This window comes from Pongo abelii, chromosome 4, assembly GCF_028885655.2.
Source record: "Pongo abelii isolate AG06213 chromosome 4, NHGRI_mPonAbe1-v2.0_pri, whole genome shotgun sequence".
NCBI lineage: Eukaryota > Metazoa > Chordata > Mammalia > Primates > Hominidae > Pongo > Pongo abelii.
In genome coordinates, this window is record NC_071989.2 from 156,527,457 (window position 1) to 156,543,806 (window position 16,350).

Consider the following 16,350-nt stretch of genomic DNA (forward strand, 5'->3'; position numbering starts at 1 on the left):
CCTGCAGATTCAGAAGTTTTAAAACTAGTTACATACAAGTTTTATTTTTCCAACGTTTCTGCCTCTTCTAATGTCTAAGGATGAAGCAGTGTACAGAGAGGAAAGGATGCTGTATGTGTGGTCTGCCTGCAAGTGCTGGATGCCTCCTCTGCCTGCTCCAACTAAACTGTCTGCTTATGAGAAAGTCATTGCTCCTCTGAGTTCCTGCCTCCCTATATATTCAACATTAGAATTTTGCTAGGTTATTTTTTAGGATCATTCAACTCTAACATATATATGAGTCTGTGACACTGAACTCAGACACTTCAGAACATCTACAAATGAAAGGAACAGGAGCCCTGGATTTCTCTGGATGTGGAAATCTTTAAATCTATACCTCACTGGTAGGACAACCAATCTGTCTTCCTTTCCTCTCCTCTCCCACTTATGAAGGGAGTCCGGTCAGAAACATGTTTGTCTACGAGGTAGTATATCTGGTATTTCTGAGGAATTCGGTTACTATATATGATTATAGAATATTCAACTTTGAGTAGGGTCTATGGACTCAATCAATTGCGTTCTGGGGGAGGTACCATGAAAGAACATTACCACTTTAGAAATAGATATTCTCTGTTCAAACCTGTCACCCTGACAGGATCCTAAAGGATGGAAGCTAAAGTGGTGTGGTATATAAGTCCCATGACCTTGAACAACTGGTTTTATGTGGGTGTCACCAGTGCTTTATAAAAGTAAACTGCATCGCCCCGAGTTCAGTCATACTGCACCAGCTGAGCAATGCACAGAGTGGACCTGTAGGCGATTTGCATCATCTTCAACATGAAGATAGCCACAGTGTCAATGCTTCTGCCCTTGGCTCTTTGCCTCATCCAAGGTGAGCAATTTGTGTGTAATCTAAGCCTCTTGCCACACATCTCAAAGCCCTGGGGAAGGGACTTTTCTCCCCCTACTCCTGCCAAAAAATGTTTATGTATGCATGTATAATCCTGAAATGTCTTGCCAGACACAGAGTTGTGAAGATTTATATATGTGGCTTTATAATTATGTTGTTATCTTTAGAAATGGCAAGTAGTTTGAGATAATCTGAATTTTCTAACCATGAGAAATTCTTCCATTAATTCTTTATTAATTCTGAAAACTGAATAGATTCTTCTTCATCTTCCTCTTGCTAAATGTATCAATTCATAGTGCATATTCTTATATATGTAATAGACATTTAAAATTTAATTGTAAATAATATATGTATTTTAATGCTATAGGTATAAATGAAATTTTTTTAAAATTCAATCATCTGTTCTTATTTTAAAGCAGTAGTATCTTCTAGCTTATTTTAGTCTTGTGTTTTCAAATGCTACATGGGTTGAAAGCATTTCTCCCAAAGAGTGAGGGACTTTTGTGGGAGCTAGAAGGTTGAGTTTTATATTTGCTATTTAACCTTAAGAGAACACAAATTGCCTAGACTTACGTTGCTCTGAAACATTAAAATTTTTTAAAAGAGAAACTCATAGATAGTCTGAAATCATATACAAATAATGCTCATTTTCCTAAAATAGGTGTGTAGGTACAAAAGAGCCTATGTTAATGAGAGAGTATAATAGCCTGTGACCTTAATCTTACCTTCTGTCAGATCTCTAACTTTTGTAGCTATAATAGGGAGGTAGAGCTGCCAGAATTCAGAAAATTAAATTTTATGTATATATCCTATAAATGTAATGCTATATTATAGTTTCAACTATAATATAGTTTCAAAATTATATTATAATTGGTATAGTATTTTGCATGTATGTTATATTGTAATTTTAAAAGGGAGGCTGCCATTTATTACTCCGAAAGGACCTTTTGAAGATGAGCTATTTTGATGGGGTTAGAATTCACATGAGTATTATTTTCCAAAGTAATTGTAACCTTCTGAGTGATTAGACCTTTGTGAGTATATATACTAATCTCCTGGTCCAGTGCCCTTCTTTTATTTGCCATGATAAATCTTAATGTGTTCAAAAACCATTTGCTGTTTTACAACATATTGTCATTAAAGAAACCAAGATGCTGCATTAAATGAATTGTTTGTTTTGTTTATTAAATATTTTACATTTCCTTAACTTTGGTTTCTATATTTTCATCCCAGATGCTGCCAGTGAGAATAAAGATCAGGTTAGTCCTGCTTTTTCTGTTCGTTGAATTCATTCCAAGATTCCCAAAGAAAAATGGTTTGTGGCCAACACCTTCATGTTAATAATACAAACATATTATACTGGTAGGTACTAATAGCTTTTGTTAAAAACACAGAAACAGATTTTTATGAATCAGGACATAAGCCTCTCTCTTTCTCTCTCCCCCTCCCCCCACACACACTTAACATATTAATGATGATGGATGTCTGCAAGAGGCAATTTATCATGTTAAAGGAGCATTTTAAAATTTCATAAACAAAAAATTAATCAACTGGAAAACTACTATTTTTCCATTTAACATCTCAACAAGCCATGATATACCACATAGGAAGCTAAAATAAATTTTCTAGTAATCATTATGCAAAACAGGGTGGTCTGTATCTTGTATATAGTCAGCGTATATAGTTCATGTAATGAATATTTATTGAGCATCTCTTAGATGTCAGACCCTGTTTGAGATGCTGGGGATATTTTTAAGTAAACAAAATAGATGAAATTCCTGCCCTGAAAATTACATTTTAGTGTAGGAAAACAGACAAATTAATAAGTAGCTTAGCAAAACATATGGTACATTAAATAATGATAAATGCTAGGAGAAAAATAAATCAGGAGTCATAATAGGATCCCTGAGAATGGAGGTGGTATCCATTCTAATAAGGATAATCAGGGAAGTTCTCTCTGGACAGACAGTATTAGAATAGGAATCTGAAGGTCATGAGGGAATGAACCATGAAGGTATTTGCAGTTTACAGCAGACCAGACAGAAGCACCTGTGAGTGCAGAGGCCCTGATGCAATAGGTGCTTTACCAACTCTTAAAGCTCTTTTGTTTGATAAATTAAAAAATCGTTTTCTACTAGAAGTTAAATTTTTTGATCTATTTGAAAGATAAGATGACCAATTACTCACACACACACATTTTATATATTTATATACACACACACTGCTATGCATGCTATTAATTCAGCACTTAAAACACAATCTTAAATGTTTTGCTGAATATGTGGCAAAATTTGTTTTATCTCTGGCCATGAATATTAAAGGAATAAAAATGTGAAACAGCTTTTCTTTACGTTGGAACTCTGAGAACCATGGTTAAAATACTCTCTTGCCGTCTTTTGTTGCAATGATTTTTTTTAAAGAAACTTCTTACATGAGTGTTCTAGAGAATTTTATCATGTTCTCTACTATTTCATCTAAGTTTACTGATAAGGAGAGGTCCAGAAAGTTCAGTAGAGTAGAAAATAAGCTAGACATTTGGGAAGCAGAGAGCATGCTCACTTGGAAGTTTTATACTGGAAAAAAAGAAGGATATTATATAAATATCACTGTGTATAAAACCATCATTTTCTTTTTCAGAGTCCGTGACGATGGTTGGTGATTTATGGCAGATACTGTGAATTTTACACTGATATTTTTCATAGCATTAACCTCTATTTCACTGAAAAATATTTTTAAAACAAATTTAGTGACTTCTTATATTTGGTATTAAAGGCAAGAACACAAAGAAGTAATTATTTATTTGGAAGCCTTTCTAATCAGAGTTTTTGGATACTGTGTCAGAAATGAAAACTATTGATGTAGTCTTTTTTATGATGCTGTGATTTTGATTATTTTCCAAGTTTAGTAGCTTGGGTTCCTTTCAGCATGATAAAAGCATGTTAAATGTCATAAACATGAACCTAAACAGCAGGGAAAAGCACTGCAACAATCTGCAAGGATCTTAAGCATGCTTAAATTTGTCATCACCTAAGAGTCATTCTTTAGGCAAAAGCAAGCTAGTCAGTGCTCTAACACTGAGACAGGGCAGCGGCAGCTCCTGGAGGGTTTTATTATAATATCTGGAGATGGACAATAGAAGACAACAAATTAGGCCTCAGCCAGTGAGGGAAACAGAAAGAACTTGGCCCTAGAGGGCTCTAGTTTTCCTGGGACACGCTGAGAAAAGGAGAATAACAGCAACAGTAACAAAACAAAACAAAAACAGGTTAGGGACTGGAAGTTACCCTGCAAGTAAACAGGTGCTGAAAAGTCATCTACTCAACTCAGGATGACTTTTGGTCTAAATATGCTTCTGTTTCAACCCTCTCTATTATGGTCATTGAAAGGGTATTCCATTTTGCTCAGAGAAAAACTCAACTGCTGCTTTCCATTTTTATGGTCTTTTCCTCTTTCCCAAGAGAATACATTGGATAATTTCATAACTCAGAAAAACAGCATTGATTCTCATCTTAACTAATTAATCACTGTGAACAAATTTCTTAACCTATTATTTGGGCCTCTGATGCTCGGTTTGTAAGAAAGAGAGTCTTTCTAGGAATTAAGTTCTCATCTAACAGTGATATTGGAGAAGTCCAATTTGGGGATTATTCTTATGGATGCAACTCTTTAATTTTTTTCATAAGTAGAGACAAGGTCTCATTATATTTCCCAGGAGGGTCTTGAACTTCTGGCTTCAAGCAATCCTCCTCCCTTGGCATCCAAAATTGCTGAGATTACAGGCATGAGCCACTGCACCTGGCCTGATGCTACGCTTTTATGATAAACTTTCAAAATTATTTAGAGCTTTATTCCAGGATTATCATGAGTCTTCTATACACTTTCTATAAGTCTTAATAAGGGATATATTTTCATTACAAAGACCCCAGGCTCTTCTCTGATTCTACTATATGGATTTTAGGATCAATTATATTCAGCAAGGTAAGCATAACTTGCAAAGTTGGCATTTGATACTGTAGAATCAGAGATCAGACAGATCTCAAGATGCCCAGTTATTAATCTGTGTCCAGAAATTACTACTGTGCTACTCTGCTGGAGTCACTGTGTAGGCATAATAATCTTAGAGATATTTAAGCATGCCATCCTTAGCTAAATTTCCCAGGGCGTCTGTGATATTGTTTAGTTATTCTCCTTCACCATTAATCATTTTGCAAGTGCTACCAACTGCCTACCATTTTTAAGAGGCTAGATTAAGTACATCATTATTCATCCAGGCAAGTATACTTCTGTTCTACCTAATGCTGTATCTATGGCACCTAGCAAAGTATAGTAATCTAATAATAAGTGATTGCTGGCTCATTCAATGATGATCATAAAGATATAGGAGACTACTGGTGTTCAAGACCAGCCTGGGCGATGTAGTGAGACCCTGCCTCTCCAAAAAAAAAAAAAAAAAAAAACAGAAAGAAAGAAAGAAAGAAAGAAAAAAAACCAAGCACAAAACACCAGATATAGATATAGGAGCCTAAATAGAAACCTTTAATAAATTTTTTGGAAGAGGTTGTGTTTGTCAGAGTTGAAGCAAAAGCTTGGTTTATTTGTTTCCTGATACAAGCAACTTGAAGCAGATTAAAAAAAAGTCAAAACAAAAAACAACCAAAATCCCCTTAGATTCCAAAGGCCTAATCTAAAGACCTAGTGAATTTTCACTGGGTACAGTGGCTCATGCTTGTAATTCCAGCACTTTGGGAGGCTGAGGCAGGTGTATCATTTGAGGTCAGGAGTTCGAGATCAGCCTGCCCAACATGGTGAAATCCCATCTCTGCTAAAAATACAAAAATTACCCAGATGTGGTAGCATGCACCTGTAATCCCAGCTACTCAGGGGGCTCAGGCAGGAGAACCTCTTGAACCTGGGAGGTAGAGGTTGCAGTGAGCCGAGATCACGCCACTGCACTCCAGCCTGGGCGATAGAGCAAGACTCCGTCTAAAAATAAATAAATGCCTAGTGAATTTTCTAAATTAAAAGGGAATATAACATTTTAAAGTTGTACTTTACTAGGTAGCAGAAATGCACCATATTTTAAGCTCCTAAAAAAGAATGAGTGATGTATAGCAGGACTTTAATAATAATATTTAATATTATTTGTTAACATTTAATATTGAATGAATGAAAAAGAATTACCACTTTTGAAGATCATTCTTTCTTTTTCTCCACCAATTCTATTATTTAAAATGTTTCCACTGTCCTCCTTAAACTTTGTATAATGCAGTTATTGGTATTTACAAAACCAAAAGCCCAAAACAAATATAGTAGGATTTTAGTTCCAAAGGATGTGCCAAAAAAAATTACCAGAGAGAGAGAGAGAGAAAGAGAGAGAAAGGCTTATGCAATTATTGAGAAATTTCCTCAGTACTCCCATAGATTCACAAGGTTTGATTCTGATGGTAGCGATAGTGTTGATGACATTTGTGGTGATGGTGATGGGGGTGGGAGTATGGGTACTTTTTAAAAAATATAATACAAATTTGAAAATGCAAAATGGTTAGGCCTCTCCCAGAACCTCTGAAGGGGGATATGACAGTGAAGGGCCCTGAATCTTAAGCTTTATTAGCTTTAAGGTAAGTCTGCCGGTGCTCATAAGTCAAATGATTTATCAAGGGACATGAAGTTCTTTTCAGAAAATAAACCAGTCTAGAAACTTGTTTTCCAGATATGTATAACCAAGAAATCCTTTTTTCATTTAACACTTAAAATTTCTAGGAACTGATATGTTGTAGTACAGCCATGAGGAAATGTAGGCAGACATTTTGTAATGTTCAATGCTCAAACACCTTGCCTCAGTCCTTCAGCAACATTTTCATATTCCTTTCACAGCAATTAATATTGGCCTACTGTGTGCTAGGTATTTTATGTGTGTCATCTTAGCATATTCCAGTAATAATGACAATCACCAGCAACATCAAAACAATAATAATAAAAAAGGAGGAAGCAGGAAGGAGGATAATTTATTAATTGAATATCTACTATGTATCAGGCATTCTTTGAGGGCTTTGCATACTTAATCTTCAAAAAACCTTGGAATTGTGTGTGTATATATATGTAGACATATACATATATCTACATATATATCAAAACAAAGCTTTGTTTTGATGTACTTTTAGCTAACACAACTTTTTTGGCATTATCTTAGGAAATATGCCATGAATTTCAGGCATTTATGAAAAATGGAAAACTGTTCTGTCCCCAGGATAAGAAATTTTTTCAAAGTCTTGATGGAATAATGTTCATCAATAAATGTGCCACATGCAAAATGATACTGTGAGTAAAGGTTTCTTTCTTTCTTTCCAATGTTTGAGTTAACAGCTAGTCTCTGAACTGGTAAATGTATTCTTTTTCTTTTCTTTCAAGTACATTTTTCTAAACCGAAATGCTTAAATAAAAGTGCTGAGCAGATCACTCTGACATCTTCCATCAGATAAAGTTGGATAATTGCCACCCACCTGGAAAGATTTTAATAATCACTCAAACAAGATTCTGAAAGCATTCCAGAGGGCCCGGTGTCAATACTTTCTGTAGCACTCTATAGTCTTTTGAGGATGTAGTTCAACTTTGAACTTCCTGGTTTTGGAAAAAAAATGAATTTGACAAAGAAAGTCAGATTCCTTGGGCCTGTTAAGACCTGATTCTGTTGCAGCCTAGGGGCTGAGAAGATCAGCTTAAGCATAATGCCAGACTCTCCCGTGGCAGCCAACCAGCAGAAGGACTTAAGCAAGTCCTGATTCTGTGAGCTGCCAGTGTCTTTAGACACCTAGCATTATTCTAGGATGAGATGAACTAAAGGGTAGATTATAGTTTCCAACTCCTTGCAGCTCAGAAAGAATTACTATCCTGGAAGTTTACCAATCTCTATTCAATGCTTCTTAACTTGGTTTCCTTCTCTCCATTGTCACCCTAAAGGTAAAAGAAGGCTTGAATTATCAATTGCAAATCCTCAAACCAGAATGTCCTAATTTGTTTTTGAAAAGGAAGGTTAGCCTCAATTTCTGACCACTGTCAAAACTTCAACAGTGGTAGCAAGCCAATACTGAGCTTACCCACTTAGGATAATTATGTTATAATTGGCTTTTTAAATGTCAGGTTGGTGTGTGTCACAGGATTTAATTTGGGGATTGACCTAGTCAATCATATTGGGATAATGAAGCTCAGATCGTTTGATCATGCACTGCTTCTAGTGAAGAGATTGTGAGACTATAAAGAAGCCAGGACAAGATTTAATAGAGGATGGGAGGCCTAGGGCAGGTTGAATAATTCTTTCTTCTTTTGAAAGTTGAATGTAAACCAGCAGGTATATTATTTATTATAAAATTTTCTTCTTGTTTCATAAGATGTTTTAATATGAGACTGAAAGTATGAATATAATAAATTTACTGAAAAATAATGTAAAACAAAAATGAAATGCCTTAAGAGTCTAAAGACAGTTTATCATTTTGAAGTTATTCAATTATTATTTTTATTACTTATGTAAATTATGTTGAAATAAAATTGTTTTTTTTACCTGGAAAGAAGGAGGCTGTGCAAGGCATAAAAGCTGTCACCAGATTCCTAAAGAACTGGTTTATGGAAGAGAAAATTGATTTGCTCTGTGGGTCCCTAGATGTTGGAATTAGAACCAATATAAGCAGGTTCAATGTGAATATTCTCTTTCAAAAACTGCATTCAAAGAATGGTTCAGATAGCTTTGAGAGTTGGTGACCACCTGGCTGTTGGAAGTATTCCAGGAAGGTAGTCTGTTACACAGTTAAAGTTAGAGATTCTTCCTATAATACCGTGTTCGAGATATTTTTCAATGTTGAAGGGAGATCTGGGGTTCTGTGTCCATTTCTGAACATGCTACCAATTTTGACATGCCAGGCTAGGCTGAGGAGAGCAGTTAAAATTAAGTTTACCATGTTAGCTGTTATTGCTAAAAGTTGAGCAAACAATGTTTAAACTATGCTATTTCTTGTCCTTTTCCAGGGAAAAAGAAGCAAAATCACAGAAGAGGGCCAGGCATTTAGCAAGAGCTGCCAAGGCTACTGCCCCAACAGAGGTGAGACTATTTGGAGCCAACCTGTTTACTTTTGAGAGGATGTTTGACTCTATTTAGAGCTATCTGTTTATTCCTTAATTACTAGGTCATACCTGTTTTGAAGCCAACAACTTAGGAGGGAGGGAACATGAGTTAGTCCAGGGGTGGGCTAAATATCTGGTACATCTTGTCCATAGGCCCAACCCATGATCCATCTCTAAAAACATTTTAGGCACTGACAGAAACTAAGAGGTGGAGTGAGCCAGTGTGATGTCTGCCTTCCAAGGCCATCATTTCTCATTCCTCTTGTCCTGTCTTAGCCCAAAGAAGAGCTTTCCTGGGACTGTAGAACTAAGTTCAAATCTTAGAATTCTTATTGCCTGTGTAACTTGGAAAATTTATGTATCTCTGGATCTCAATGTTTTCATCTATAAAATAAGTTTTAGACCGAATAGAAACTAAGTTTTAAAAGCCAGTCTCAGGGTTTAACATGTTCTAGCAGGTATTTGACTCATTCTATTTCCTTTTTCTTTTACTCTTTTGCTTTTTACTGTATATGTTCCGGTACCTGGAGGGTCCTCCTAATTCAACTATAGTTGCTTGTTTATATCTATTTTGCAGACAGGGCCTCAGGCTAATATTTTGTTTAAGAAAAGTGTTCTCTGGTAAAAAAAAAAAAATGGTCATAAAACATTAAGAAGTAAGATAGAAGGAAGGAAAGAAACTGCAAATTTATCCTACTATATAAACCATTTCACTATAATTTTTTTCATTTATAAACATTTTTAAAATCTTTACAAAATTATAAAAATAAAATTTAAAAAATAAAAATTTGGGGTCCAGATTGGTGGAAATATGTGTCTAGCCTACAATATCTCACAAATGGGTTATTGACAAAGCTGGGACTACCACCAGCTATTCTAATCACCACTCACATCACCCCAGGTCTCCTATGCAGTTTCTTCACTAATTTCCTCTTTCTTTTCCTTCTCTGCTGGCCCCAACACATAATTAAAATAATCAATCAAGGTTAATTACTTACACCTTAATTACTTGTAACATCCATGGTCTGACAATGCTGACATCTTCCTTAGCAGTGTTAGCCAAGAACGTCTGAGAACCTCAGCCTCCACAGTAAACATAGTCTACTAAATTATTTGCCTGGGTGCAACCAGTCTCACTTTTAAAACAATAACAGGCACCACAAAATTGATCCATAATTGAAAACTCTTTATCTGTAGCAAAGGAGAGCTACTTTTATATTCTACAAAATCTGTGGGGGGCCAGAAAGGTTTAGTGGCAACTTTGTGTGTGTCTTATTTGTCACATTCAAAGAGTGGCTCACTTTCTAACATCCATTCTCCTCTTCCTCCTCTCTGTTCATCATAAAAAAATGATATATCTATAGTGTTTAAAAATATAAAATATGAGGAAATGACAAAAAAGCAAAATACACACAAACATACCAATTTTAACAAACCTATCTGAAAAATATAGCTAGTTAGATGTTTCCATATGTAGACACAAATTTATTGAATTTTAATCAAGTAGGAGTTTTAAAAAATAAATTTACAGTCTTAAGAAATAAAATTACTTTTTGTTAATATATTATGCCTGAGTGACACACACACATACACACACACACACAAAACTGTAAAAAAAAAAAAAAACCCTCTAGATAAAACTCTTAATAGTGATGTGGTTCACTACTTAGGAAACTACTTACATAACCAAGTAGTAACTTACACTAAGTTAAGGCAGTTAACATTTGGCTGTGTGCCTTTCAAATAAGCTCTGTCTAAATTTTTCCTTGTCTCTGTATTTAAAAGGATTCGTCCAATTATACCATGTGTTTTTTGTTGTTGTTGTTGTTCTCTCCACTATAAAACAGAACAATGTGCTCATTTTTTCTGCTTAGATTCTGCCCATCAAAAATCAACCCTGCTACTCACTCTCAGAATAAGGTGCTTTGCATTTCAAGGAGTTTCCTCCTACAGACATCCTCTCACTCTCTCTTTCATCACTAATTTTCTTTTCACTAGTATGTCATCCCTTCATTTCCTGACTCTAGTGTTCCCTCCATTAACAAGTCTTGTTGGTACTGCCTCCAAAGTCTAACTCCTTTTCTCCATTTCCATCCCTACCATCTCAATCCAGTCATCCATAATTTCTGATCTCTGGTGTTTTGGTACATGTAAAGACTTGTTTTTTTAATTGATGAATTCATTCATTCAATGTTTATCATGATTTAGGTTGCCAACTTTATAGAATATTAGGTTCACACGAGTCTATGTGTGTGTTTCTGAGGTCCCTCTTTTTTCAGATTCATTTATTGCTTTAATAACTAGTATGGTAAATCCCCCTTCTTAGTTCATGTTGTTAAAAGTTGATGGGACCTATGCATAGATATATGGTTTCCATATACATGTTAGAGATAAAAATAACTGAGTTTATATAAACTTCATCTTGAATTTGGTAACCCAGTATGTTTATGGATACAAAGAATTTGTAAATTAATTTGGGTAAAATTGACTTTTTACAGTATTAATTTTCTAAGCTCAAGAGCATAGAATAGTTTATGAATAATTCATATAATTTTGATCTACTTTATAAAATTTGCAAAATATTCAGAGATTTTTATAATTTTTGTTAATATTTTTAAAATGTGTAAATTTATTACTATTTTGAATATATTTTGTTTTTTATTGCATTTTATCTGTTTATTGTTGATATAGACAAATTCTATTGATTTCTTCAGGTTAATCTTATGTCAGACAACTTTTGTTTTTGTTCTTGGTAGTTGATCATATTACCTACATATAACAAGAGTTTTATAATATTCCTTTCAATCTTAGCACATCTTTCTTTCTTTTCTTATATAATTGGTAAAGGATCCAGACTTCAGTAGTTAAACACTAGTGATGGTAATGAACATCAAATAATCCCCTTGTCTCTTCATATTGAAGGGAATACCTCTAAAGTTTCTCCATTGAGTGTAATATTTATCATAGCGGTTTTTACCTATACACTTTAGCAAGTTTGGAAAATTCCTTTCTATTTTTAGTTTGCTGAATATATGTTGCTTATTATTAAAAGTCTTCTTTGCAACTATTAAAATAATTTGATTTTTTAGTCCATTAACATAAATAAATTTCTGGATATATTTCTTAATATTAAACTATTATTGTTTTCTTAGAGTAAATCATACTTTATAATATATTTAAAATAAATTTATGAATTTGGATACTAATAGATCCATTAGATCTATTAGTTAGATCTAATGGATTAATTAGAAAATTTGCAATTATGTTCTTAAGTAAAGTGAATCTCCACTTTTCTCTTTTAAATTATTCTTGTCTGGCTTGGGAATTTACATAAAATTATCCTAAGGTGTGACACTTTAGGCTATGACTAAATGAGGTGGTCAGGAGATCCTCTCCTCAGAAAGCAACTATAAAGCTAGACAAAATTGACCAAAAAACATTTTAGCAATCTGAAAATTGATCAGCAGTCTATACCAATCTGAGAAGCATTTATCTTGAAAAACTGCTGACTTTAGGAATAAAACGAGAGGTCTGTGATGTTCTTGCTCAGGGATATTCCCATTTCATCCCCTGGCTTGGTTGGCCATGGAGGTTCTATACAGGGTACAAATGTCAGCAAAGGCATTGCCATTGTTGAAGAAGGCTAACCTAATTTGGAGTAACGAGCAAAAGTCATACCTAGAGGTGTTTTCAGTGTAAGTGATAATCTTCACCAAGGGTAAGGAAAATGGTCTGAGATTGCAGTCATAATTGAAGCAAGTGTATTCCTGGCTGAGCCCTCACACGTAGTTGAAACAGCCCAAAGAGGGTCAAGAGATTCGCAAACTCCTAACTGACTATAAAGCTGTGCATATCCACTTAATAAACACAAAATGTCCCAGTAGATGCAAAAGTGGCCTGAACTTTGCATGCCCTCCCCTGTACACAAAGGTCTATCTGAGAGGGTGAAGCATTGTTAGCTTGAAGTATTTGAACACAAACCGTGTTAAATCCTTAGCTGACCATTAAACTACAAAAACATAGGGGAAAAACATAGGAAGCCAGGCTTAAAAAATTACCATGGTAAAAACTATCATTTTCTTAGCTGCACATCAGCAGCTGCAATTATGAGAGAGGAAGATTTCAAAGACTTAATCCAGCCACAGAAGCAAAAAAAGAATTAAAAAAGCAGTGAAAATAATCTTTAAAGAAAAAATTGTAAACCTGAGTACCTATATTATCTAAAACGTTCAGTTTTTATAATCAAAATGTTCAGTTTTTATAATCCAGGTTAGTGAGGTTAAAAAAATGTCAGTTTTCACCAAAAGTTAGACAATTTTCAAAGTAACAAGAATATACAACGCATACTCAAGAAAAAAAATTAATGGAATTTGTCTTTAACTGTGTATAGATGTTAGATGTGGCAGACAAAGACTTGAAGCAACTATTAAAAATGTATTCAGGATACTAAAAAAAAATCATGTTTGAGGGTTCACAAGAAAGTATAATAGCAATGAATAAGCCAATAAAAACTTTCAATGAAAAGATAGAAATAATTTGTGAAAAGACCCAATGAAAATTCTGGAGTTGAAGAGCACAATAACTGAAATGAAAAGTTCAATAGAGAGGCTCAAAAGCAGATTTGTGAATCCTTAAAAAAAGGAATTACCAAACTTGAAGAAAGCTTAATAAAAACTAACAATGGAAATACAGAGACAGACAATAGAGAAGAAAAATGAACAAAATTATACACTTTTTGAGACAGCAGCAAGAAAGCCAACATATGCATAATGGGAATACCAGAAATAGAGGTGAGAGAAAAAGGAATACAAAGATTATTTGAAGAAACAATGGCCTAAGATGCCTTAAATTTGATGGAAAAAATTTAATTTTAACATTTAAGAAACTCAATACACCCCAAGTAGGATAAATATGAAGAGATCCACATGTGGCTCATCATGATTAAAATGTTGAAATAAAAAAAAAACGAGAAAATTTAGAAAGTGGCAAGAGAAAAATGACACATCCTATATACAGGCTGTATACAATTAAAAGCTGGCCCCTCATCTAAAATAATGAAGGCCAGAAAGCAGTAAAATGACATGTTCATAATGCTGAAAGAAAAAAAAGATTAAGCAATATTCTATATTCTCAAAAGCTATCCTACAAAAATTAAAACAAAATAAAGATATTACTGTACTAAAGAAATCTGAGAGACTTTGTTGTTAACACAATTACCTTAAAAATAATGATGAAGGAGGTCATTTAGCTGAAAGGAAATAACTACCAGATGGTAGCTTGGACCTACAGACAGAAATGAAAAGCACCAGAAATAGTGAAAATTGAGTTAATCTCTTAGCCTTTTTAAAAGAAATAATCTTAATATATAAGGCAACAATTATAATGCTGTTTTATCAGGTATATATATATGACAACAATAGCATAAAGGGTGATAGAGAAAATAAAGCTTTATTAAGGCAAAGTGTCTGTATTTTACCAGGATTAAGTATTATTCTGAAGTAGTTTGTAATAAATTAAGGTGCATATTGTAATTACTAGAGTAGCTACTAAGAAAATAGCATATGTAATAAATATATAACATCAACAAAGGAATTATAAAGGTGTACTAGAAATATTTAACCCAAAACAAGATAGTAGTAGAACAATAGAGAAGCAAAAAAAGACAAAAGCATATTGAAAACAAATAGAAAAGTAGAAATGTAAATACAACCATATAAGTGATTATATTAAACATAAATGGTTTAAACATCCCAATCAAAATGCAGAAATTGTCAAATGATAACAAAGGAACTATAAGCTGTCTCCAGTAGGTGCTCCTTAGATTCAAAGACACAAATAGTTGAAATGATAAAAGATCGGTACCATGCTAAGTTTAACCGTAAGAGAGCAGGATTGGCTATACTAATATGTGATAAAATAGACATTAAGACATTATTAGAGACAAATAGGGATATTTTATAACTTTAAAAGTGTCAATACATTAAGAAATATAACAATGATAAATGTATACACACCTAATAGAGGCTCCAAATTTATATAACAAAAAATGCTATAATTAAAAGAAATGAAAAGAAATGAAGAATTCAAAAATAATCGTTAGGAATTTCAATACTCCACTTAAAATACTGATAGAACAGCTAGATTAAATATGACCAAATAGAATACTTGAAGAATACTATCAACTAATTCAACCTAAACTGAAATATAGACAGTGCTTCTCCATTGATTGTAGAATATGTATTATTTTAAAGCAACAGAGGAACATTTTCAGGATACACTATATACTAAGATACAAACATAATAAATTTTAATATATTAAAATCATATATAGTATTTTTTTTTTTTACCACAACAGAGTTGAATTCAAACCCAACAAGGAAAATGAATCATGAAAATCCCCAAATCTTTAGAAATTGGGCAACATGCTTCTGGATAATTGGTGGGTTAAAGAAACAATCTTGAGAGAAATTGGAAAATAATTTGAATTGAATGAAAACAAAAAGACAACAATTTAAGACTTACTGGACTTGTCTAAAGCACTTTCTAGAGATTTAAATGGCTTAATCAGAAATAAGAGATAGGATTCAATAATTTAAGCCTCTACCTTGAGAAGATTAGAAAACAAAGTTTAGCAAACTAAACCCAAAGCAAGCAGAAGAAGAGACACATAAGGATTGGAACAGAAATTAATAAAACACGAAACATACAAATAATAGAAAAAATTAATAAAACCAATGTTGGTTCTTTGAAAAGATGAACAAACCTGACAAATCCTTAGTTTTATTTTCCCTTCAAGAAAAGAACAGAAGACAAACATTACGAAAATCAAGAGTGAAATAGGAGACATCAGTGTGTGCCCTGGAGAAACTATGAGGCTTATGATAAATATTATGAAAAATATTATGCCACCACATTAAATAACTTAGATGAAATAGAACAATTCCTAGAAATAATCAAATTATTGAAAATTGACCCAAGAAGAAATGGAAAATCATAATAGACTTACAGCATAAGTAAAGACATTGAATCAGTAATTAAATTTAAAAAAATGCCCAAGAGCAGATGACTTCATTGGCAATTTCCATTATATACTGAAAGGAGAAATAATATGAATTATTTACAGATTCATTCAGGAAGAAGAGGAGACACTTTACAGCTCATTATATCAGTCCAGCATTATTCTGATACAAAATGTAGAAGGTATCACAAAAGCAGAAAACTACTGACAAATACTCCTCATAAACATAGACAGAAAAATCCTTAACAAGACACTGGCTGGCAAATGAATCTGCAATATGAAAAAAATAAATCATTACCAAATAAGAATTATCCCAAGAAAGCAATGTTGG

General features: G+C 33.5%; 1 protein-coding gene across 1 annotated transcript in view; it reads left to right on the top strand.

The window, feature by feature from the left end:
• Positions 1-333: 333 nt before the first annotated feature.
• The window catches only part of SPINK5 (serine peptidase inhibitor Kazal type 5), a 73,896-nt gene continuing 57,879 nt past the window's right edge, over positions 334-16,350 (top strand). The window contains exons 1-4 of the mRNA XM_002816050.3: positions 334-871; positions 2,123-2,148; positions 7,080-7,207; positions 8,906-8,978. Of these exons, the coding sequence (XP_002816096.2) occupies positions 817-871; positions 2,123-2,148; positions 7,080-7,207; positions 8,906-8,978 (282 nt within the window). The 5' untranslated portion in view covers positions 334-816. The remainder of the gene's footprint in view (positions 872-2,122; positions 2,149-7,079; positions 7,208-8,905; positions 8,979-16,350) is intronic.